The sequence below is a fragment of the Nuphar pumila genome, chromosome 13 (genome assembly GCF_984573655.1).
Source record: "Nuphar pumila chromosome 13, dmNupPumi1.hap1.1, whole genome shotgun sequence".
NCBI classification, from domain to species: Eukaryota; Viridiplantae; Streptophyta; class Magnoliopsida; order Nymphaeales; family Nymphaeaceae; genus Nuphar; species Nuphar pumila.
In genome coordinates, this window is record NC_143261.1 from 6,251,264 (window position 1) to 6,278,060 (window position 26,797).

The 26,797-nt window shown below is 39.5% G+C and overlaps 1 protein-coding gene across 1 annotated transcript in view; it reads right to left on the reverse strand.

The window, feature by feature from the left end:
- Positions 1-26,797, reverse strand: part of LOC149817621 (uncharacterized) — a 55,727-nt gene that overhangs the window by 15,374 nt on the left and 13,556 nt on the right. Inside the window, exons 11-17 of the mRNA XM_089985933.1 lie at positions 19,273-19,702; positions 18,608-18,931; positions 17,875-18,477; positions 17,592-17,765; positions 16,136-16,366; positions 15,769-16,052; positions 9,663-9,950 (exon numbers count right to left, since the gene is read on the reverse strand). Of these exons, the coding sequence (XP_089842059.1) occupies positions 9,663-9,950; positions 15,769-16,052; positions 16,136-16,366; positions 17,592-17,765; positions 17,875-18,477; positions 18,608-18,931; positions 19,273-19,702 (2,334 nt within the window). The remainder of the gene's footprint in view (positions 1-9,662; positions 9,951-15,768; positions 16,053-16,135; positions 16,367-17,591; positions 17,766-17,874; positions 18,478-18,607; positions 18,932-19,272; positions 19,703-26,797) is intronic.

Genomic DNA, 26,797 nt, shown 5'->3' on the forward strand with positions numbered 1-26,797 from the left:
AACCTTCCCAGAGATCCGGGGTCCTCACAGTTCCAATTTCCATTGGATAGCCCAACCACCACAAACGAAGTTGCAATCATCATCCATAACAACCAACTAAAGCTCTTTTATTAATGAACCAATAAGAGTCTCATACACAACTCAAAAGTGAAGTAACAACTGCAGAAATTTAAAAGAACTAAGAGAAACAAAAATAGAGTCACTATGTCCCCTGCTGAAACTGACAAGCCCAAGTATGACTCTCATCCATCCCCAGTAGCCAGTCCAGCCTCACTGTTCACCATGTCCTGTGAAAAACCAACAAAGTAGGGTGTTCAGAACCGAAATTCTGAGTACAGCTACTTCTAAAGAAACCAGGTGAGACAAAGAACATGGATAAGATTTCATGTAATGATTTGAGTGAGTACAGATATAAAATTTGCAACATTCAAATATCCATACCTACCAACAATTACATATGCTCACCAGTCAAGAACAGTAAAGTAGTACCGTATATCAAGAACTAAATAACCAAACCTTGCAGCATGATTTCAAGAAGTAAATCATATGCTACCACCAAATAATGTCATGATATAAAGAATGATTCAAACATGCATGATCTAATGCATAACAGGAAAATGCATGATTATGTGCAATGCATGATTTCTTCTGTTATCTTTCATTTAAGTTCCATCTTTCCATATGCATGCCCTATTAAATGCACGCAGCTTTAAGTTCCTCTTTTTAATTACCGTTGTCCGCAGATACACCAAACGGGTACAATCCCCGAGGTCAAGTAGGTTCCCAGGGTAGCTTAACACACAAATTTATATTTTATTACTGGGTTCCAACTTAGCCCTCGACCGAATCACCTTCGGAACATTAGACCTCCACATCTAATGTCGGGGACACAAGGGACACCCCACGCCCACAAGTGTCACTTCCTTGGTACCATAAACAACAGTTGTGTCAAATACACCAAGTGGCGGACTCTCCCTAAAACCGTGGCCAGGAGAAAGAACCTCAATATCGGGTTCAGGGGACCAGATTACAGCACAGAGTTTTTGTATCCTCACAGTCTCCCCAAGACCGGAATTCTAAGATTCTTATACTCCATATGAGATATCCCAGAATGTATATTACATTGTTCTTGTTATATTTTTATTTAAGTTAATTCTTTAAGTTTGCAACACCATATGTAAAAGTAAAGTGAAAAACCCGCATTCTCCTTTGCGGGGACCCATTCGGGACTCCAGCCCGTATAAACCACTAGAACAATGTAGTAAAGTGTCAAACCATCTTATGTGGTTCAAGTGATGCAGTTAAAAACATATGTGAAAGCAAACCAAACCCACGGCTCTTCAGGCCGATGATGTCCATTTAGGCCATCAATGCACCACATAATAAAACTAAATTAGTGTTTATTTATAACACTAGGCCAAAGTGCTAAAAGCACGTGCACTCATGCAATCATAACCCAATCATATGCATGTCGTTTCTCAATCATACGCATTTTCACTATGTGTGGTACCTACATCATATACGTGTATTAACCAATGCATATTTCTTTTGAGTGTGAGAGTGTACACATGCAATACAGATTCTCATCAAGCGTACATGCTTACAAAACTATCAATAACCGATCCATGATCACATTCACGATTTAACAACCCGTAGAGTGATATGCTAAGATAATACTCCACATATTCACCGGGCAGAAGTGTAAGTTTCTGCATATGCTAGAGAAGTTGGTTGGGCTTACCAATCCCGAATTCCCATCCTTCTAGCTAATCAAAAGATATAGTAAATTCAGTCCAGCCGACTACATATCAACCAATCACACTGAAATGCCATAGATTTTCAGGAAAGAAAAATATAGTTTGTATAATGCCAGTAATACTCTGAATGCCACCACATATTGAACAACATATTAAAAAGCATATAACCCCATCAACTATTCACATGATAACCAAATGAATATACCTTAGTCAAATCATGCATCTAACATTAAATAACGAGAATTTTCACTAGAATTATACAAAATACAACGAAATATCCATTTAAACTTGGTTCAACAGCCACAAATGTTGATTTGCGATGAACAGGTTCACAACTAGGTATGACATGTAAAGCATTCCGGTTTAATTTCATTGTCTAACTATATTATGTTATGTATTTTACTTGTCATTTATTCCTACATTTTGAAATTCGATTAGCAGAAGGAAAAATCTTGATTTTCTGAACATCAGTAAATGCAAAGCATGTCAGATCATAACATAGCTACTTAAATTTTACACTGAGAGGCATATCCGCAAGGAAAGGACAGATTCAGTCCTTTAACAGATCGAATGTAAAGAGACAGTAAGAAAATATGCCATAAATACATAGGTAAATAAATCGTGGCTGATTTCACAAGAACTGCAAATTCAACCTGATTGAGATGCCCCCTTCATATATATAGGTTCATAACATGAACAAAACCCTTCTGTTAGGAAAAATCCGAAATCCACCATTTCCCCTTTTTTTTATTGTTTACATATGATTTTTAACCCATGTGAGCAAGGATTTAAATTTCTGAACATGAATCAATAGAAAAGAAAATTAAACTGAATCCAAAACAGAAAACACAGATTAGACTGAAAACGATAATCACAGCAAATTGCTTTTGTATTATTATCATCACGCGTCCCATATTCTTGTCTCACAAAACATGCATATCCAATAGAGACTTATAACCAGAAATTTATGTCTTATTACTACACTACACATCAAGAGTAAATTCTCAATGAGATTTTGAAAACATACAAAGATTCAATGAGCCAACATGACAAATGTGCTCAGTCTACAGGTTACACCGAACTCATGTGGGGGACTGTACAAAAGAGTGGAGGTCGGCTATGTGTACCTAATAATTCTGTCCTCCTATTTGGCACATCACAATATGAAATTGCAAGACAAAATTTGAAATAGATTTCTGAGGCTTGATAACCCAAATCAAAACAGCAAGAGCAAAGGCAAATCAAACACTAAGATTTCAACAGGAGCAAAAGACTAGGTTGGGCTTCATTAATTTGCACAAAAAATTTTCTTCTAAAAAAAAGGGATCGGGCCATGGAGGGGCGATCCATGGTTCGCCCCCACTATTCTCGAGGGAATTAACCACCCAACTTTTCAATCAAAAATGTGAGGTTGGGACTGACCCGTATAGAGATTAGGGTCGGCACCTCCATACACCACTTCCCCTCCTTCCCCAAATCCTCAGCATATCGGTTTAATCAAAAAGAGGAAACAAGCTCTCTCTCAAAACCTCGCTTAAAAGTATTGTACAAACGGGAACAACATTTACGATTGATTATATTTTTTTTTCTCTTATTTAAATCCCAGCCCAAAGATGCCATCGAAGAAAAGAGGGGTTTCTCAGGGTCTCATCTCAAATCAACGTATGGAATCGAACCCCTCTTCGATTCCTCACCCAGGTTCGAAGAAGAACCGTACCTTTTTTATGACATTTTCGGCGATCATAGGCTGAAGACACGAAGGCAGGGCCGCGGCTGACGCTCCTCGTGACAGGGCTACTCGTTGTGGCCTTCAATGGCAGCCGGTGGCGCACGTTGTCTGACGGTGTCGTTTTGCCCTCCGGCGTGCGCTCACAGACAGAGAGAGAAACGGGAAGAGACGTGGGAAGAGAGATCCACTGAGTGAAGAGGGAAAAACCCCTCTCCACTCCTCCTTTTATCGGCCCACCGAACCCTTTTTGCGAGTTGCAGGGTTGGTTACGCCCTGCGTAATCCCCCCTCCCCTTTCTGTTTCAGATTCTTGAAAACAAGAATTGTGCCCTAGGCACGATTCTGTTTTACGCCCCCCCCCCCCTTTGTAAATGAAATCGGGTCCGGGTCCGAGCCCGTGACCCGCGACGCTGGGTCCATTTTAATAATGGACCCGGTTTCGCCTACGAGTGACGGATCCTCAGTTGGATCCGTGGATCCAACTGTGGGTCCGACCCTATATACTAAAGTTTATTTTTTTTTCTTCTAATAAATACTATTAATTATTTATTTAAATATTATAAGTATAGTTTTAATACCCCATTGTGGGTTATTTACGCATTCTTTTATGGATCCGATAACGGATTCGAGGCCCAAATTTAGAAAAGCACTCGTTATTTTCCAATAAACTTAAATAATTAGTTGTCAAAAATTGAGGTTATTACAAACCCCCTGCCGATGAGAGGCGACGACAGGGGGTTCTGCCCCCCCCCTGTCGATCGACCCCTCACCGAGAAGAAGAAGTGGAGGAGGAGGCAGAAGGAAGGGAAAAGAGGGGAGGTGGATGCGTACCTGAGGCTGCCGGAAGGAGGGGGTCCTCGATAGGGTTGCTCGGCAACACAGAGGCCGACGAGGAGGGTCACAGGTGGCGGCGATAGCGGAGGTCGAGTAGAGGGGCATCGCCGACGAGGTCGTAGAGGGGAGGCTCGAGCAGGCTGCCGGCGATGCGATCGTCGGTGGCTGTGCTCGACAACGCAAAGGAGCGAGATGGGAGTCGGTTGGGGGAGAGAGACCAAGAGAGGAAGAAGGGGGCGGGGGTTCTCTTTGAAACCTCAGCCTCGCTGTCTTCAAAATACGGGAGGCGGTGCCTCCATTTGGGTCTGGGTCGGGTCGGGTCCGGATCCGACCCGAATCCAAACTTAATTTTTTTCCCGGTTATTATATGGAGTCTCCACTTTCTTTCCGCCAGTTAAAATAGACTTGGCAATAATATCTGATGCAAGCTTCACTTGAGACAAAACATATCTCCGAGGAGAATATGCAACTTCAATCCCTAAAAAATACCTTAGAAATTCAAGGTTAGACATATCAAAATTACTTTTAAGAATATTTTTAATAAACTCAATGCCTTTTTTATCATTCCCAGTGATGATCATGTCATTAACATATAACAATAAAATACTTATGTGATCACCTGCATTCTAAACAAAAAGAACAGTATCAATATAACAAGAGGTAAAACCATTATCAAGAACTTAAATAAAGCGATCATACCAAGCTTTTGAAGCTTGTTTAAGACCATAAAGAGCTTTATTGAGTTTAAAAATTTTTTATTTCTCAATCTCAAGACCTAGTGGAGGATCCATGTAAACTTCTTCATAAAGGTTCCCATTTAAAAAAACATTTTTGACGTCTAATTGATAGATAGGTTATTGTTTAATAGATGCTAAGGCTATTAAAGTTCTTACACTAATCATCTTAGCAACCTAAGCAAAGGTTTCCTCATAATCAATTTCATATTCTTGTGCATACCATTTAGCAACTAACCTATTTTTGTATCTTTCTAATGACCCATCACTCTTAGTTTTGACTTTATAAACCCATCTACATCCAATAGCCTTTTTTCCTAAAATGAGACCTGCAATTGTCCAAGTGTTAGCTGTAATGAGTGCTTCTAATTCAAGTCTCATGGCATCAATCCAATGATGTTGCTTGGCTTCTTTAAAGTTGAAAGACTCATGATAAGAATGGATCATCATTAGACAAGTTTTATAATTTAAAGAAAAAGAATCATATGACAAATTTTTAAGGAGGTCAACTATTCCTAGAAGATCGCGTAGGTAAGGATTCTTCAATTTGGTCTTCTAAGGAAATATTTTGTAGATATATGTCGAAAGCATTTTGATGTTCATTGCCCTCTCGCCCGAGTATACACATGTATATCATTGGGATTCTCATAAATCATCATTTCGATGAGAATTGTCATCACAAACATTATCACAAATAATATCATTAAAATCTTTAGACTTATTTCTAGGTAATAAGTCAAAGAGAAAAGAATAGTCAACCTCTTCCTTAGGTTGTTGAGATTCAAATCCATTTTGTTCTTCAAGGAAAGTCACATTTCTTGAAATATAAAGTTTGTTATTTTTAATATCATAACACCTATAACCCTTTTGATTTTTACCATAGCTAATAAAAGCACATTCAAGAGCTTTTGGTGAAAGTTTATCTTGTCCTTAAAAAAGAACAAAGCATTTGCAACAAAAAATTCTTAATCTTTTAAAATCCGGAGACATTTTGAACAATTTTTCAAAGAAAGAAACATTTTTTAAAGATAAGGACGGCATTCGATTTATAGGATAAGTTGCGGAAAGAGTGGCTTCGGCCCAAAAGTTTTTTGGAACATTTTTAGAAACAAGAAGGGCTTTTGTTGTTTCAATAAGATGCATATGTTTTCTTTCGGCAAGGCCATTTTGTTGAGGAGTTTTGGAACAAGATCTTTGATGAATAATGTCGTTTTGTTTAAGGTAGTTTTGAAATTCATTTGACGTATTCACCTCCAGAATTGGATCTAAAAATGACTATATTGTTTTGAAATTGATTTTGAATAAGGATATGAAATTCTTTAAAAATAGAAAAAATATCAGATTTGTTTTTAATAAAGTAAACCCAAGTGTATCTAGTGAAATCATCAATAAAGACACCATAATATGAATATCCTCCTTTAGACATAACAGTTTCCGGTCCCCATACATCCGAATGCACTAATTCAAATAGTCTCTTTGATGTGGATAAGGAAGAGAATGCATTTTTCCAAGAATACAATCATTGCATGTAAATTCTTTTTCATTACAAAATTTTTCCAAAAAAGAAAAAAAATACAACTTAAAAACACTAGGATGACCAAGCCTTTTGTACAAGTAACAATATCGCTAGATTAGACATTATTACAAAATGATTTGGATGGCAAAGACAAAAAATCCATGTAATATAGGTCTCCTCTTCTATGGCTTTGCCCCAATCAGCTTCTCGAACCAGAGATCCTACACATTAAAAAAGAGACACTACATAAAAACCGGTTATTTGAGAAACGAAAAAAAGATTTAAGTTAAGTTTTGGAATAATTTTAATTTTTGGAACATAAAAATTTTTGCCTTGGCTTACAAATTTTTCAAGGTTTCTCATCCCTTTAACATCTAATGATGTTCCATCGGTAGTGGAAACGAATGATTTAAAAGAGTTAAGACTTGGTTTGGATAAAAGAGATGCATTTGGAGTTATATGAAAGGAGGCACCCGAATCAAGGATCCAAAAGGACATATCGGAAGTTGATGAAACCACGACACCGAAGGTGGAAGGTGTGAAAGAGTTGATTCTCATGAATTGTTAGAGAGTTTCCGTAAGTTAAGCAATGGAGTCCTTTATGTCTCCATCTCTTCTTGATTCTTCACTTGAATTGCTTAGACTATCTCAAACAAAAGCCACCTTTTTAAGCTTAGGACAATCGGGTCTAAGATGACCTAGTTCATTAGAATGGTGATAAACAATTTTTCTTCCACCACCATTATTATTTTTCCAAAAAATGAGGAGGTTTATATATCCTTATATTATTTTCCGATCTAGATACCACATGAACCTCATCAAAGTTTTTTTTAAGAGCCAAGCGAGTTTCTTCTTGGCATAAATCGGCAAGAATTTCACTAAGAGGAGTAGAATCCCTATGAAGAAGGGATCCTCTTAGTTGTTCAAATTCGGGGCGAAGCCGATGAATAAGTTGAAAAATCTCTTTCTCCATTTGCTCTTTGCCTCGTAGCAATAGCGCTTCCTTTTCACTGTGGTTCAAGGAGATCAAGTTCATCCCATAGAGGGGATAGAGTACTATAATAGTCTCTAATACTCATATCTCCTTGCTTTGTTCTTCTTATTTTTTCTTGTAAAAAAATGTCTAGCAAGGTCCTTTTGAGTGTAATACCTTTTATGAAGAACCATGCGTGATTTGCCTTCTAAAATTTGGCTAGATTAACACAAATCTTGAGCTCTACATTATTCTTGAACCATGGCAATATTTTGGCATGCTCACTTTCCCAATCTTCAACTTTAAATTGGTATTCTTTAATAGCTTTAGCCTTTTTTTCATCACCCAAAGTTTTTTTTCATTCCCTTCCTTCTTGGTGAGCTTCAATTGTGGTTTCAGAACAGTTCCACATACATATCCCCAAAGTTTCTTACCTTTGAAGTTGTTTTTCATAGCAGCCCGCCCATATTTTATAGTTGGTCCAATTTAATTTGAATGAGACGTCAATCTTTACATCTTTGTCGGTCATTGTGGAAGAGTTGAAGAAGAACAAGAGTGTGAAGCTTAATAACACTCAAAAATAAAAGAAATAAGTCTCAAGAGTGCTTCCAACACCTAGGGGCTTTGATACCATGTAATAAAATACAAGTGTAAAAAACAATGTCACAAAGTGACTATCACATAAGCACAATGTATCTAATGGACAAGATACAATATGCCACAAAGGGCAAACACCAAACACACACAAGAGATAAGAGAGAACTTGAAATAATAGTGGATCAATTATTGAAATGCTTGAAAAAGCATTAAGGAAGATAAGGGAGAAGTCCTTTGTATATACACCACAAGAGGGGCCAAGGGGAGCTCCCAAAAGAGTCGTTGGGGAGAGTCCCAACGACTCTTAAGGTAACCCCTTTTTACCCCTTTAATAACCAAAACAAAATAAAAATAAAAAATATAAATATAAAAATACAAAAATGTCCCTAATGGACATATCTATTTATAAAATGATGAAAAGACCAAATTGCCCCTGATGGGCATTACAAAAGATATATATATAACATCCATATATTTTACCACCCATGTCCATGTCATGAATCCGTCCACTTTTTTATCTATTCAACAGTATCTTTGTGTAGCCGATATCCTTCTGGCCATGAGAAGGATGCCTCAACTTTTCTCTCATCAAATTCCAAAAAAGCAGGCTCTGTTTTGACATTTTTAAAAAGAGAGCAGGTATGGCTCTGATGGTCTACCATTAAGGAATTAGAGGGACTAGAAATTACATGCATACTTGGGAATTGGATCTGGTTTCTAACAAAAATATGCTAACAGTTATCCGTGAATTCATATGGATAGAACTTGAAGATTGGCTTTGGATGGAACTGTGTGACGATCTGTTAGCCAAGTGATAAAACACATGTTAAGAACAAGAACCTTTTGGTTTCTATGGCAAGGGTATGAATTTTTTGCACTAGGAAATGCAAATTAGGCCTTGAGACAGATGCCACACTTCATTATTCATTGACTTGCAATGTCACATGGAAAATGATGAGGATACAGTGATTTTCTGAAGTTTCCAATATGACTTGAATGTAAGGGGATATGGAATGGGAGTTAAAGTGGAGTATCCATGTGACATAGTTGACTTGTCATAAGCCAAGAGTACTTAAAGATTCTTGATCAGAATAAATAGGGGAACTTTGTTGAGCTAAATGATACATTTTAAGATATTGATCTAAGGAGAACAAGAGTTGCACCTTATACTGTTTTCTAAAATCACATTCCTGCTCCTGTTGGAAAAGCAAGAAATTTTCCAAAGCTGCTAATCACACAAGCAATACCACTAGATACCTGATGTAGGAGCTTGGACTATAAAAATGACTAAAGGATAAGTAGCCTCTACTAAACCAGGATTGCACTGATATTATTAAAAAAATGCTGAGAAAGAGCAACAAAGCATCAAACTTCTAATGTCCTCATTTGTTTACAAATGTAAATTCCATGCAGATTTATTGCTTCACAAACTGTTGGAAACAAGGTGGTAAGGTTCACAATATGCAGGAGAAAGAACACATGACAACTAAGGAATCTGTTAAGAATCCAGTAAGCAAGCATACCTATCTATGATAGCATCTACTTCTGCTTTACTTTGCGGCCCATACATTAGAACTCTAGTCAGGCTCAGAATGTCACGGTAATCTCCCTGTCTGAAGGCTTCTTCCCCATCTAAAGGCTTAGATGGCAACTGTTCCATATGACTCAAAGAAAGATGTTTGCTGTCAAATGATTCAGATCTCTTTGATAGAGATAATTCATCAGCTTGAAGCCTAAGAGAAGTAATAGCCATCGCATATGCTACACCTCCAAATCCCGTATGAGAAACAAATAGATAATAGTCTGCGGAACTGAAAAAAAAAAGATTGCTTGAGTATCACTCAACAACTTTTTCAATGAACAAAGAGATTAATGGTCCAGATTAAGAAATTGATAAATATATCAAGGGAACACTAATAAAATATATGGTGCTAAGTAAGCATGACACATGTTGCATTGCTTGCCAACGTTAAAATGTAAATTTGTAAACATATATATATATATATATATAAATAAAAAAATTTCTTTTCTTTTTCTGTATTTTTATTTCTGTTTTTTTTTTTTGTCATCTAGTTCAATTTGAACTAGAATGACATAACTAGTCAAGTCTTAGTTAAGACTTGACTAGCAATAGAGTCGTTGGACTGAGTCCAACGACTCTATTGAGTCTCTCATTCTCTCCCTCTCTCATACTGTGTATATATAGGGGTTCAGCCCCTCTTGTAATGTATTGTAAAATGCTTCTTAAGCATTGCCTTCTCTTTGTTCAATAAAAGAATATTTTTTTCTTTTTGTTCCCTTTATACCCTTCTTAAGAGTTATGCTTAAATGTCTTGTTAAGACATCATTTCGAATCTCAGCTCGTGTTTGGAAGATCATCATCTCATTTCATGGTATCAGAGCCACGGAAGTATTAGTCCTTGAAGAAAAGCTGCCTCGGTTTCCGTGCTCACTTGCAAAAGTGTTCATCACTTGAAGAAGTGTTTTATCACTTCGTTGGGAAAGATTCTACATCTTGCTGTCTCGGTTTCTGTGCCCGCTTGCAAAAGTGTTCGCCGCTTGAAGAAGAAGTGTTTTATTACTTCGTTGGGAAAGATTCCACGTCTTGTTGTATTGTATCTCTTTCTTTTTCTCACTTCTCTTCTTGTTTCTCTTCTATCCCTATTCTTTTTTTCTCCTTGTAATCGATGGATGATAATGATAAAGTCACCATCATGCCTATGAAATTGAGCAATACAAACTATGTAACATGTGCTTCAATCATGAAGCACCATATATGGGAAAAAGGCCTATGGAGGATTATGGATGGTTTCGATTCGGAACCTAAGCTATCACTTACTAAAAAGGAGGGAGATAAAGAGGTTCCAATATCGGAAGAAGATAAAATCAAGGCTCTAGCCTCTTACGAGAAAAAATGAAAAGAATGCTGATAAGTCATGGGAATACCTTAAGAATATGTATTCCCTTAAAGATATTGCACACGTGTGCAATCTCCAAGAAAATGTTCGAATGATGACCCAAGGAGACAAAACAATTCGTGAATATTACAATGGTTTGTCCGAACTTTGAGAAGAACTTTCCCTCTTAAAACCTAAGTGGCATTGTGCCGAAGACATCGAGCTTCGTCATAAACAACTCGATGCTGAACATTTTTACCGGTTTATAACTGGTTTGAGGGCGGAATTTGAAACCACTAAATCGGCCCTCTTTCGCCAGGGAAAAATTCCTTCTATTGTTGAAACTAGTGAAGAATTAACAATGGAAGAAAATCGTCTCTAAAAATGTTCTTCTAAAACTGAAGATGATTCTGTTCTAGCTGTGTTTAGACCAGGGAATCATGTTCGATCTTATAGACCTCCTCACTTCAATCGTCAAAATGGTGACTATGACAAGAAGAAAGTTATTTGTCATCAATGTCATGAACCGGGACACTACAGGCCACAATGTCCCAAACTTAAGGAGCTGAGAGAGAAAAGAGTTGCAATTGCTGGATCGAAGCCCAAAGATCAAGATGCACCAGTTTTCATGGCCCAACTAATGGAGATTCTTCAGCCTCTCATCAAAAGTGCCTTTTTTCATCTGAAGCTTCAATCGGCACAACAACCTCATCTTTTTCCGATTCAGATAAAATTTCTTGGCTCCTTGACTCTGGTGCATCTTTTCATATGACTTCAAATAATCAAAGTCTATCCGAATGTGTTAAAAACAAAACAAGTGTGTCAAAGGTCTTTACAACCGATGGGACTTCTCTTGAAATAGAAGGAATAGGAAATTTTGAAAAAATCTATAAAACAAAGAAATTTTCTATTTCAGAAATTAGATATGTTCCCAAATTGAATTTAAATCTTTTATCTATATCTCAAATTTGACTATGAGTGTAATATTTCCTTTTCTTCTCATGGTTATTGGATACAGGATCGTCAGTCAGGCAAGCTGATTGGGGAAGGCCATAGAGAAGGACTCTATTACATAGATTTTTTGGAAATGTCGAAGAATGCTTTTTGCTATAATATTCAGAAAAATGAGTTGAAACTGTGGCATAAGAGACTTGGTCATCCATGTATAGCAAAAATCCAACTTTTTCCAAATCTAGGGAAATTTTGTAACCCTGAATCATTTGACTGTACAGATTATATTCTTGGCAAAATGAAAAGATTACCATTTCATAACATAACAGCACCAGTAATTTCTAAAGGAGAATTTGCTTACTATGTTATTTTTGTTGATGATTTCTCCTGACATACATGGATTTATTTTCTTAAACATAAGTCTGAAGTATTTTCATACTTTCAAACATTTCATAAAATGGTTAAAAACAAGTTTCAAAATGATATTACCATTTTTCGCACAGATTCAAGAGGAGAGTTTTTATCCATAGATTTTAAAAATTATCTTAGGTCACATGGCATCACACATCAAAGATCTTGTCTTTATACACCTCAACAAAATGGGCTGACAGAACGTAAACATCGCCATATTATGAAAACCACTAGGACTTTATTAATAGCAAATCAAGTCCCGAAAGACTTTTGGGCAGAAGCTGCCTTAACTGCTACCTATCTGATTAATAGGATGCCATCCTCTTCTTTACAAAATATCACTCCCATTGAAAAACTTATGAACGTTTCCCCAAACTACTCTAGACTGAGAATATTTGGGTGCAAATGTTTCATATTTACTGACAAAAATGATAAACTTTCCCCTCGTGCGATTCCCTGTGCTTTTCTAAGATATGCTGAAAATCAGAAAGGTTATAGGGTTTTGACCTAAAAAATAATATATTATATGTGTTTAGAAATGTTTCCTTTCTCGAAAAAGAGAGCTTCTTTGATTTTAAAAAACCAAAGGATGACATTGAGTACTCTTTTTTATTAGATCTGACATCAAAATCCGATGAATATGATCTTGATTATAACTTTGATAAAGATCAAAGAATTATTGATCTTGCTCATAATGTTGACAACGAAGAAGTTCATAGAGACACTAGTATCCAATATTTCAGGCGACAAGGGTCTAATCCTCCATGTGCACTTGAAAAATATTTTTGGCATTCCAACTAGACGATCATCCAGAGTCTCGAGGCCTCCAGGAAAGTTTGTGTCATACGAGTCCTTCTCACCTACATATAGGGCAGTCATTGCATTAATTCACTCATATGAAGAACCATCTACATATCTCCAAGCAAAAAATGATGTCAAATGAATAGAAGCCATGAAAGCTGAATTAGATGCACTAGAAAAGGCTTCTACATGGACTATTCAAGATCTTCCTCTAGAGAAAAAAACTATAGGATGTCGATGGGTTTATAAAATTAAAACTAAGAGTGATGGCACTCTTGAAAGATATAAAACCCGATTAGTAGCCAAAGGTTATGCTCAAGAATATGCATTGATTATGAAGAAACCTTTGCTCTTGTGGCTCGTATGACAATTGTCAGAACCTTAATTGCCTTAGCCTCTATCAAGAAATGGTTCATTTTTCAAATGGATGTCAAAAATGCTTTCTTAAATGAAAAGTTAGTTGAAGAAGTATACATGGAACCTCCTCCTGGTCTAAGTATTTCTAAAAGTAAAGCCCTTCGCTTAGAAAAAGCTCTTTATGGACTTAAACAAACACTAAAAGCTTGGTATGATAGGTTTAGTCGTGTTATAATTAATATTGGTTTTCAATTCTGTTTAACTGACACTGCTTTGTTTGTTAAGAATTTTGATGCAGGAAACATTGTGCTTCTTCTTTATGTGGATGATATGATTATCACTGAAAGCGATAAACAGGGAGTCGAAACGATCAAAACACTTCTTAAATCTCATTTTGAAATGACTGATTTAGGCTTATTGAGATATTTTTTAGGCATTGAAATTGCGTATTCTCCTAAAGGATATTTATTATCTCAGACTAAATTTGCTTTTGACCAGAGTTACCAGTCGAGGAAGCGGGAGCGGGAAGCGAGGCACTTTAAAAAATTTAGGAAGCGGGGAAGCGGGGGACCACTTAGAAGAAAATTCAGAACCGTCTCGGAAGCAACCTAGGAAGCGGACCGGAAGCGAGGTGGAAGCGAAAAAAAATGAAAAAAATGGGGAAGCGAGGGGGAAGCGCGCTTCCCATAAAAGGGAAACGCGCTTCCCAAAAAAGGGAGACGCTTCCCCTCACGCTTCGGAAGCGCGACGTTTTGCGCTTTCGAAACGCACTTTCCCTTTTACCTAGGCACTTCTGGTAACTCTGATTTTGACATTGTTTCCAGGTCTGGTATTACTGATGATAAGAAAGTAGACATTCCAGAAGTTGTTAATGTTAAAATGAAGATTGATGATGGAGAACTTCTTGCTGATCCTACTCCTTACAGACTTGTCGGGGCACTTTTCTATCTATCCATTACCAAACCAGATATAGCACATGTTGTTCACACAGCAAGCCAGTTTCAACATGCTCCTACTTTTGTTCATATAGGAGCAGTCATGCGTATTATCAGATACATCCAGTCCTCCCTTTCACGAGGACTTTTCTTGTCTTCTTCATCCTCTCTTGATTTACTTGCATATACTGATGTTGATTGGGGAGGTGATCCCAATAACAGACACTTAACCACTGGTTTTTGTATCTTTTTAGGTGAATCATTAATCTCATGGAGGTGCAAAAAGCAGCATAAGGTATCTCTATCATCCACCGAAGCTGAATACAGAGTCATGGCAACCACGACCATGAAAGTAATTTGGCTCCGACGACTGCTTACTGACATGGGAGCTGAAGCAACAAAAGCCTCACGGATGTATTGTAACAACAAAAGTGCGATCTACATTGCAAGTAACAGAACATTCCACGAATGCACCAAACACATCGAAATGGATTATCACTACGTCAGAGAGGAATATATACATGGGACAATTGATCTGCCATGTGTTACTTCAGAATATCAGTTAGCAGACTTCTTTACAAAGCCTCTCGCTACTCCCCGATTTAACTTTCTCTTAGACAAACTTTCGCTCATTGTACCGTAAGTTTGAGGGGGAGTGTTAAAATGTAAATTTGTAAACATATATATAATAATAATATTATATTATTATATATAAATAAAAAAATTTCTTTTCTTTTTCTGTTTTTTGTCATCTAGTTCAATTTGAACTAGAATGACATAACTAGTCAAGTCTTAGTTAAGACTTGACTAGCAATAGAGTCGTTGGACTCTAGTCCAACAGCTCTATTTAGAGCCGTTGGACTGAGTCCAACGACTCTATTGAGTCTCTCATTCTCTCCCTCTCTCATACTGTGTATATATAGGGGTTCAGCCCCTCTTGTAATGTATTGTAAAATGCTTCTTAAGCATTGCCTTCTCTTTGTTCAATAAAAGAATATTTTTTTCTTTCTGTTCCCTTTATACCCTTCTTAAGGGTTATGCTTAAATGTCTTGTTAAGACATCATTTCGAATCTCAGCTCGTGTTTGGAAGATCATCATCTCATTTCAGCCAAGTAGGCCTCATAACTTTCCCCAGTTGCTTTTTCATGCAAGTAAGTTGAACAGCACAAACTGATTTTACAGTTGGCCTGGAATTAATTCAAATGCCATCAAGTTGATGCAGACTGCTACATTTGTTATGATTGGCCAACAAGCATTCTATCATTATATGACATACCCATCTGTACATAACTTAATCGCATCAACATCTGCAGCTAAGGGTTCTCTTTCCCTTGTAAGAGGTATTCTCCTGTAAACAATGTTGTAGCCTTCATTTCTAAGAGCAGCATAGACTTCAGCAGGAGTCTTCACATCATCTAGTAAAACATTCTCCCAGTATCCTATCACATGAGGATGCTCTGTTGATGGACTAAATTCTTCACGGTGCAAAAGCATTCGACCACCAGATTGTGTTACTTCAGCAAAAATATCTTCTTTCATGCGGGCTTCCATATGCTCAACCTGTGAAGATAATAAGCATAGAAAATCACATCAAGTTATATATATATATATATATATATATATGTTTAATATATTTTTCCTACCAGAGGACCAGTGATCCCCACATGCTTGAGTGTGTCAGCAGCTTGATCCAACTCCCTCAGTACAAAAGGTGTTCCATTGATGTAAACAACAGCTTCCTCTCTCAGGTCAGCCAAAACCACTTTCTTCCCAATACTTTGAGGATCCACGGGTTTAGCACCCAACAGCTTCAGCATTTCTTTTGCACCAGAAATTGTAGGTGTTGCCATGCTATATATAGGATACCCATCAACCTGGAAGGCAAAAGCTTCTCAGAAAGATAATCCTGTGCTCATGCTTTCTGGAGTTAGAAAGAACCAGTTTCACATAAAACATGTCAAGAGCAATAATCCTAAGGAGCTAATAAAGATCAGGACAATTTGTCTGTTTAGCATAATACACACGGAAACTTTAAAAGGAAAAATAATAATTACACATTGAAAGATAATATCAAGCATCATATATGCTGCAATAAAAACTAAGGGACGTTGACATAAAATTAAATGGACTAGAAAGCCTTTCCAAAGATAATCTTGTTGTGGTCCTGGAAGAAAGAGACGGATCAGACAGCAAAAGACATCTTGGCAAACAGTATTATGCTTTTTTCCAAAGACCTAGTCATATACTGCATGGCACATGAATACAATTATGACACAATATGATGAAAAGATAAAAAGCATATGTGCCAGATTACTAACCATAACTTGAACTCAACTTGGAAGATGAAGATAAACATCATAAAAAATATATTCATATTTACCTTAGTAAGATATGCTTTTACATGTAATCAGGTTGGAACTCTGACCATCTCTGGATTTCAATTGTTCGACTAATTGGGTCTACAAACTTTACTATGTCAAGTAAATTAGTTTAATCATACCTATGGTCTCATCCAACACCTTATTCTCGAACATGGATCTTAAAATTAGATCCAAATGCATATTTGGATTATGTACAACCATACGTAACTGGATTCCTCAAATCTGAGTCATTATTTTTTTGTCAGGTCAGTGAATAGGTCCAGAACATATTAGCTCCACTTGCTTCTTACATAGAACCCTTGAGTTCAACCATTTTTGTTGGATCAAGTTACAAAACAAGACATGGATCCTAAATCAACTTCATCAGATCTAGTTTGAATCCTTGCTCAAAATGCCGAACAACCATGCCTAACATTCATTTGACACCTTCTCACGCCTAGATGATATTTCTACTAAGCTCATGCAAATGTGTACATGTGTGTGTGTGTGTGTGTGTGTGTGTGTCACCAAATGTGATGCATACAATGTGTGCATGCCTAAGAGTTTGCATCACCATATTTGATGTATACAGTGTGTGCATAAATGTCTCTATATGGAACCGCGCGGACACCAGCACCAACATTGTGAAGCATTAGAATCACACAGGTACACTGAGCATTTTGAAGCAGCAGAAAAGGCAGTTTTTAATTCAGGGGTTCCTACTATGCAGAAGAAAAACCTTGTAAACATGTGGAGCACCAGGAACTTGTATGTGACTTGAGGTTCTCTGACCAGGGAAAAAGCACATCTTGAGTATAGAACCTTTCCCCAAAACAGAACCACTACGAGTAATGACAATAGCTTCCATCACTGCATCACCATGATGAGACTCATGAGGTGTCCTTAGTTCCACCTGCCATATGAAGGATCACACAATAAGTTTTCGTTGACGCATAGGTTAATGCAGATATATTTTTGTAACAAAGAGATACACCACTACTAAACTCAGACAGAAACATTACAGGAATATTAAAGAATCTCCCAGGCCGCAACCTTATGGTCCATTTCATTGCTTGGACCTCTGGTCTCCTATGTACCCAAGTTTTGAATGTGATCCTTAGATCCCCTTGCCCACAGAAACCATCAAATGCTTCACTTCCGAGATATGCTGCAAAAGCAATCAACCGAAAGTAGCGCTCTAAATATTCAGCACCACGATTCAGTGCAACCCTCCTTACCCTTGGTTCCACATTTTGTTGATTAAAGACCTTTCTATATCGAAGAACGGCTTGACGGATATTCTGCATTGCTGAACATCTATCGATAACAGCATCCAACACTTCCCTGCATTCAATGCCATTGTCAAATAATCTTGTAATCTTTCGTAGTAGTAAGATATCATTGATTCCAAAAATATGTCGCAGCTTATTTCCATGCTTAGTTTTCGTAATCTCTAATGTGCCTGCAACATTTTCATTTCCTGCTTCCTCACAACTAGAGGACCCGCTATCAACTTCTTCATGAGATAATTCGTCATGTGGCAGTCTAATAGGTCTCCCATATTCGATCCGAAGCTTCACAAGGGAAGCAATGACAGTGCCAGTAGTTGTTCTTCCCTGACCCATCTGTTGAAATAAAAGGGAAAACATTATGATTTTCAATCATATCAAATAAAAGAAGCGACAAACCGATTGCATATAAGCAAAAACGAAATCAGGCTTACAACTAGAATAACCAAATAGAAAGGCATGCTACCTGGCAATTGAAAACAAATGCAGTATCTTTTGAAGCAGACGCTATGTTTATCGCCAGTGTATCAAAGTCGGAACTCTTGGGAGCTTTCCCATCAGTAATTGGAACTCTTGCATATTTAATTGGAAGACCCTCAGCTTCCAAACTTTTGTAAACTTCAAGAGGGGTTTGAACAACTTCAGAACACACATGTTCCCACAAATCAAATATCTGACCATCATCTGTTTCATGAATCACCATTATAGCACCTCCATATAACTCTGCTTCCCTTAAAATGTCTTCTTTTAACCGAGCCTCCATCCTTTCAACTCTCTCACGATCTATACCCTGAAATACAATGACCATTGATAATATCAATTCAATGACCAGAAATGTTAATGGAGTAGCAAGCACCAATCAACTTCGATAGCAGAAAAACTCATTATGACACAAAAGATACGGAAGATAAAGAAATTTCCCACATCCAACAGCTAATTGATGAAATAAATGCCTAAAAGAAAAACATTCTTACACCTATCAAGGCAACTGCCATCTGTTTAGATGGGATCAAACCATTGCCAGAATAATCTCAAATTTCCAGATAGCAAAAATACAAGCCAACTAAAAAATATAAAAATGGGCACAACTTTGTAACAGGATCAACTAAAATATGATTACAGATGCCATACCGTGTATTCCAGCATATTTTTGTATGGTCTTTCCACCTCACGAAGTACAAAAGGTTTACCATTGATATAGACAACAGGCTCCTCTCTCATATTGTGCCACAAAATGGGGCAATTTACTTTTCTACTTCCTATCCTCTGAATGACAGCCCTGATACCATCAACAGTTGGATTGGCAACACCATAAACTGGAAATCCTGGAATTTCCCTGAAATTTGGAGCACCTTCAACTATCTCAGGCAAAGTGAGATTCTGACAGCCAGGACAATGATCACTTTTCAGAACAGTCTGCCTTCCAAGTACTTCTCCTTTTCGCATAGCCGCAACCACTCCCATGTCACATGGATGTTCATCAGCTGATGATGTAATTTTCATCAAAGATGGTTTCGAAGTTGCATAGCCAAGGGCACCCATTGGATCTCTCCTTAGCAATCTGAAACAGCATAAATCAAACATCTACAGCACTTGTCAGAAAATAAGGAATAACAAGTTATGTATGCCGCAAACTAAGCAGGATTTTTTATACAATAGCAATAATATCTTAGAAGAAAGTATGATGAAAACTAAGCAGGACTTTTGATATGATAGCAACAATATCTTAGAAGAAAGTAACATCTATTTAGCCTTTTTATCATCTTTATATTGTATATGCACTGTTACCAATCAGTTACCTTAATAAATAACCCACTGACAACACATTTCTTGCTGAAGATTTTATCCAGATATGTTAGAAAGGTTGGTGTTAATGAAAGCGCATTGAAGTTTTCTCGTCTAGAACCAGCCTTGACTGTCTGGAAAAAGAAGCAAAAGTTGAGAGATTTTCCACTGGTACATGTTACCAGGTTCTTCTCGAACTAGAGTGGACAAGACACCCACAAAGTCTTACCTCAAGCCACTAACCTGCAGACTAGGATTTTGCTTGCTTTTTGGTGACATTTGAACCCCTTAGCATGGAGATTTTAAAAGAGGATTCCAAAAGGAGGGCTTTCATCTTGCAAATAAATATATTAATTGCTGCAAAGTTGTGAAATGAGGCTTCTTCCAGGAATGTGAATGTGTGAAGCATGAATTTCAGTGGTATACTGGTGAGCAGAGGTGCACTTTTGAGTACTCTCATTGAACCTTGGACAAAGATCCAGGAAAAAAATAGACTAAATTACTAAATTGTGAAGATGGTGGATCAAACATGGTGATTGCTGTCAAGTGCACTGGACATTTCAGGAAAGAAATGCTAACATGGCCACCTTCACTTCTTCAAGTGGACCTTGAAGCATACATTTCAACTGCTTAGCTTAGCAAAAGCTCAGTGGCTTGGGATTTTGTAAGATTGGCTGGCATCTGGACTTTGGTTCCATAGAAGTGCTACTCTGTCATCAGTTTTCTTAAACAATATTTAAGAGCCAATCAAAAGGAGAATGAAAACTTGATTTGAAAAAAGAACAAAATGGAAAGGTAAGAATCAATGACAGGTCATTGATAAAGAAAATTAGAAAAAAGTAGCAGATTTATGGAGCCAAAGTCCAAGTACCAAGCCAATTGTTAATAATAAGGATATTATTATTATTATTATAGTAAAGTTGATGCAGGATTGATTGGTGCAAATTCATTTGCCTTATAATAATTCTAAATGTAATAACCTGAAAAAAAAGATGGATTCGGGTCGGATCCGGACCCGGACCCGGACCCAACAGAGGCACCGCCTCCCTCGCGTCTTCTAAAGACAACGAGGCAGGGGTCTCTCGTCTCTCTCTCTCTCTGCAATCTCTCCCCCGACTCTCTCTCTGCACTCACCGCCTTTCCCCTCTCGCTCTCTCGTATCTCTCTCTGCACTCACCGCCTTTCCCCTCTCGCTCTCTCGTATCTCTCTCTGCACTCACCGCCTTTCCCCTCTCGCTCTCTCGTATCTCTCTCTCTCTGCACTCTCTTCCCCCCCGATCCTCTCTCACTCTCTCTCCCCGACACTCTCTCGCGCGTCTGCCGCCGCCAACGGAGACCTCCGTGTCTGGTGACCCCTCAGGTACGCCTCTTCTCCTCTCTTTCCCCTTTCTTTTCTTTTCTTCTCCCCCCCTTTTCCCCCCTCTCGTTGCCTCGGTCCCGCAGCTATCCGATGAAAAGGGGTCGTGAAAGCCCCCCCTTTTTCCGTTGTCTTAAGATTTTTCCGGCAGGGGCCTTTGGCACCTGCCTCGTCTTTTAAATGCCGGCAGAGGGGCATTGGCCCCTGTCTCCTTTTTCCTCTCAACCTGTCAAGCAAGGGCCATCGGCCCCTGCCCTTTTTACTGTTTCAGTAGGGGCCGATGGCCCCTGCCTTTTTAAATAACCAGCGGGGGCCGATGACCCTTGCACCTGTTCTTTTGGCGACAAGGGGCATTGGGCCCTGCCTTGTCCTTTTCTTTTTCAGGTCGGCTGGGACGGTTGGCCCCAGCCCTGTGTATCGGAGAAGTCGAATCTTTTCCTTGCCTTTGCTTTTCGTCTTGGTTGCATGTTAATATCGCATATTTGCAGTTGCAACGGAGCCCATTCGCGGCCCGCAAACCGAACCGACAATCACTTACGCTCGCAGACGACTACCTTCTCGCGATACCCCAAGGTAGGGAAAGATTACACGGAGGACTTGGACAGTTGAATTGAGTTCAATTAACTAAAAAAGATAATTAAATAAATAAATATATATATATATATGTTTATACGAGTACGCATTTAACTCAAGGACGTGGTTTCGCGATCCTTGTCATTTACTTTCTGTCATGTCTTCTGTTTGCCGTCGCGCTTTAGGCCTAGGCTTTGCGTTTGCACTCCTGCTTACAATCTTTACTTTGTCGTCGCGCTTTGCGCCCAGGCTCCTGCTTTTGTGAATGTTTCGTTAATGCCTTGCCATTGCAGATGACACTCAAGTCTTCCCTCATTGCATGTTCAATCAAGCATCCTCGTGGAGGATGCAAAGGGCATTTACCGCTCTCCATCTTACGATAAGAGTTGAGTCAGAGGCTTAACGATACATCATCGTCTCAAAAGAGGGATCCTTAGCCAGGATCTTGGATTTTCGAGTGAGCAGTCCTGCAAAGCAGTGTTTGAGAAACGTTGCATATTTGCAAAACACTTTTGTTGAGGTTCCTATTGAGGAACTACACCCCTTTCATCCTAGAGTACTTATAGTCATGCACTACACGCTAGTACTGCGATGATCGGATGAGACGGTCGTGCGACCTCGAATAGTGTTAAATGCACAATGTTGTAATCACATCAAATGGTGAATGATTCGCCTTCACAGACAAGATGCTTGAGTAGTTGAAAGACCACAGCATTAGAATGGGTTGTTAGTTAAGCAACCCCTAACGCACCCATTCGCTTCTTGTTGTCTGTCAAGGGAGAGGACAAAGTGGTACAAAAACTCCAATAGACAGGTTGTTAACAACCACCCCACGCGCAAAGATCCGGCCTCCCCAGTCATTGGAGTTAGGGAAAGAGACTACCAGACATTATCCTAGGTGGTAGATCTCATTGACTTCTGCAGAAGTTGGATGCATCCGTGGCACTGTTTACCTGCCTTTGGGGAATTCTCTCTTGGCTGAAAGTCGTCCCCCTTAGGAGCGGACTCAAGTAGCTATTCGGGTTATTGAAAATGCATAGAATAACAGACGCTCGAATTAGTCTCAGTTGTTTCTACGTTTTAGCTGCACGTACCCGCAGGCCAGTAATATCGAAACATAAAGTCTGTTCACACTGGTTGATGGGTCATGAGACTTGCTTGTTGCGTGGGAGTTCACAGCTTACGATCAAATGAATCGTCATGCTGTGTTTTGACAGTTGCACTGCTTACCTGTTTTGCACTGATTACCTGCTTTGAACTGCTTACCTGTTTTGCATCGCTTACCTGCTTGTACTGCATATCATTTAAACTGTTGATCTACTTTAAACTGCTTAGCATGCTAAATTAAATATGCTTAATTCAGTTTCTTGTAGTCTCTCTTGTGCACCTACTAGTTTTTCGCGAAACTAACTCATTCTATGGGTACAGGTGATGATTAGGTACACCACGGACGATGGCGCGATTGCAAGATGGCTTCATGATTTTCTTTTTTCTGCTCTTAACTCACGTCCTGGTTGTTTTTAGGTTTTGTAACAGATTTTCCTTTGGATATCTGAATTTTGTACAATTTGGGAACTCCTTTATATGAAAGTGGTATTTCCAAGTGTTTTGCATGTAACATGTGTAGTGAGTTTTGGTTCTTTTAGCTAATGTGATCAAAGTTGTCAGCTTGCCTTTCTGATTTTTGACAAAAGAATAGTCTTCCGCTGATTTTATAAACAAACTCTGAAATGTTCGAAAGTTTGAAATTTTGGGGCGTTACAGACTGGTATCAGAGCTAAGGGAAGCAAGGATTCTTGACCATTGAGCATCTGCATCACGCTGTGAGTATACATTTTCTTTCTTTTGTGTTTGTTTTTGCATCGTTAAGCTAAAGAGCTTGACACTTTCTGCGTTAAATATCTAGGAGTAAGAAAATTGTTAATTTTGGTATCCTTTATGATTTAAGGATGGTTCGAGACTCCAACGATGATTCATCAGACGGGTGGTCGGAACAACAGGGATTCGTCATGGATTCTCTTGGCGCTTTGGCCGACGTAATCCGAGGCCAGGTTCGTTCCCAAAGGGATCAAGCGCAATTTCCTTAGTCGTGCCAGCATACTGCAGTGACATATGAAAGATTTTTAAAGCTTGATCCCCCGACCTTCGCTGGCAAGCCCGACCGAGATATGGCCGAGAATTGGCTGAAGGAGGTGGAATGAGTGTTCGAGGTCTTGTCAGTCTCCGACGATAAGAAGACGTTATTCGGGACCTTCAGACTGAAAGACAATGCCTGTAGCTGGTGGGATATGGCTCGGGGTGTGCAGTTTCAGGGAATTTCACCAATTCCTTGGGAAGCATTCAGAAAAGCGTTCTTGGAGAACTACTTCCCTCCTCATGCGAGAGAGAAGAAGAAGGTGGAGTTCCTGGAGCTCAAGCAAGGCAACTTGAGTTTGACAGATTACATCGCCAAATTCCAGAGTTTAGAACCCTACTGCCCCAACCTGTTCAAGGATTATCGCGAATGAACAGGAAAGTTTATTCGGGGGTTGAAGGAGGGGCTCATGTATCGGGTCCTAACTAGTATGCCCTTGACCTTCTCTACGGCAGTTGTTGCCGCCACCCTCCTGAGTGAAGCCTGGGAGCACACTAAGAGTGCTCAAAGTAGAAGACCACCCTCTGCGGGTAGTTAGCCGACGACACCATCTGGCGGCCCGGGTAAACGGTCCTTCTTTCCCATAAAGATCGAAGGTGGAAAGAAACAGTTTCCTCCTTCGAAGCGTCTGCGGCCTCAGAGCAACCCTCCAGCTAGGCAGCAGGCTGGCAATGTATGCCCCAGATGCGGACGATCCCACTTTGGGCAAGCGTGCCCGCTCGATACAGGCAGATGCCTGTATTATGGCAAGATGGGCCACTACTTCCGCGATTGTCGCAAAAAGGCGGCTGATGACCTCAGGCAGAACAATGGAACACCTCTACTCCCTCGGCCACCGCTGCAGTAGCATCAGTCGCTGCAACCGTAGTTGAGCGGTCAGAGGAAGGCACAGGAAAGCATCTACACCGCCACGGTCGAGCAGTTGACCAAGGGCGACCTTGTGCAATGTACCCTTTTGGTCGCTAACCAAACAACTTTTGTGCTTTTTTATTGTGGTGCCACACACTCTTTTATTTCGGTAAATTTTGTTGAGTTGTTTCACATACCTGTAAAACCCTTGCATAGTGTATAACCCAATTAGCAAAAACACGATTTGTGCGGCCTACGTGCCAGAGTTGGACATAGTCTTGGCATATCGGCATTTACCGGCTTGTGCTATCCTGCTAGATATGACAGAATTCGACGTCATTCTAGGCATGGATTGGCTGCACAAGTATCATGCCAAGATCTTCTGCCAAGATAGCAGAATTGTCTTATCTCCACCAAGAATGACCAAGGTGGAATTCAAGATCGTGAAACTCGTTCAGGCGAGCAAGTTGATTTTGTCGTTAAAGGCGCAGAACTACCTGAAGAAGGGATACACTGCTTTCTTGATCAGTGTCATCCAGACCGAGCCGATGCGAGTCCCGACCGGAGACTTGGAGGTGGTTCAAGATTTTCCAGACGTCTTCCCAGAGGAGCTACCAGGACTTCCTCCGCCGCATCAGGCGCAGTTCAGCATCGAGTTGCTGCCTGGTACTGCACCAATTCCAAAGGCTCCATATCGGATGGCGCCAGCAGAGCTCAAGAAGCAGTTGCAGGAGTTAATGGATCAGGGATTCATTCGCCCCAGTGTCTCGCCCTAGGGAGCTCCTGTCTTGTTCGTGAAAAAGAATGACGGATCATTGCGGTTATGCATCGACTATCGGATGCTCAACCAGGCAACAATAAAGAATAAGTACCCGTTGCCACGTATCGAGGATCTGTTCGACCAGTTGCAAAGGGCCACGATCTTTTCAAAGATCGACCTTAGATCTAGGTACCATCAACTCAAAATTAAGGGAGATGATATCTCCAAGACGGCCTTTCAGACCAGGTACGGGCATTACGAATTTATGATCATGCCCTTCGAACTCACTAACGCCCTTACAGCGTTCATGGATCTCATGAACAGGGTGTTCAAACCCTTCTTGGACACCTTCGTGATCGTGTTCATCGACGACATCCTAGTGTATTCAGACAACTAGAGCAACATCGTGAGCACTTGAAAGTTATTCTCGAAACTTTGCGAAAGGAGCATTTATTTGCTAAGTACTCCAAGTGCGAGTTTTGGCTCGAGGAGATCATGTTTTTGGGGCATGTCATCTCCAAAGAAAGAGTGTTAGTGGATCCGGCGAAGGTGGAGGCTGTGCTGGGTTGGCAGCAACCAAGGAATGTTCGTGACATCAGGAGTTTTCTTGGATTAGCTAGGTATTATCGAAGATTTATCCAAGACTTTTCTAAGATCTCTCTACCCATGACGAAGCTCCTAAAGAAAGAAGCTAAGTTCGTGTGAGACAACAAGTGTGAAAGCAGTTTTCGAATGTTGAAGGAACGTCTTACGACTGCTCCTATTCTGGCCTTACCTTCGGGTCAAGGTGACTTCGTGATTTACACCAACGCTTTCAGGACAGGCTTGGGTTGTGTCCTAATGCAGAACGATAGGGTGATCGCCTATGCATCGCGCCAACTTAAAATTCATGAGAAGAATTATCTGATTCATGATTTGGAGTTAGCAGCGGTGGTCTTCGCATTGAAGATATGGGCGGCACTATTTGTACAGGGAGCGGTTCGAGGCTTTTACAGATCACAAAAGCCTAAAATACTTGTTCTCACATAAGAAGCTTAATATGAGACAGCGACGTTGGCTAGAATTCCTCAAGGATTACGACTTCACTTTGTCCTACCACCCAGGAAAGGCGAACGTCATGGTCGATGCCCTGAGCCACAAGTCTCTCAGCGTTTCCATTAACTTGTTATTCGCTAGGTGGAAGCTGATCGAGGATCTA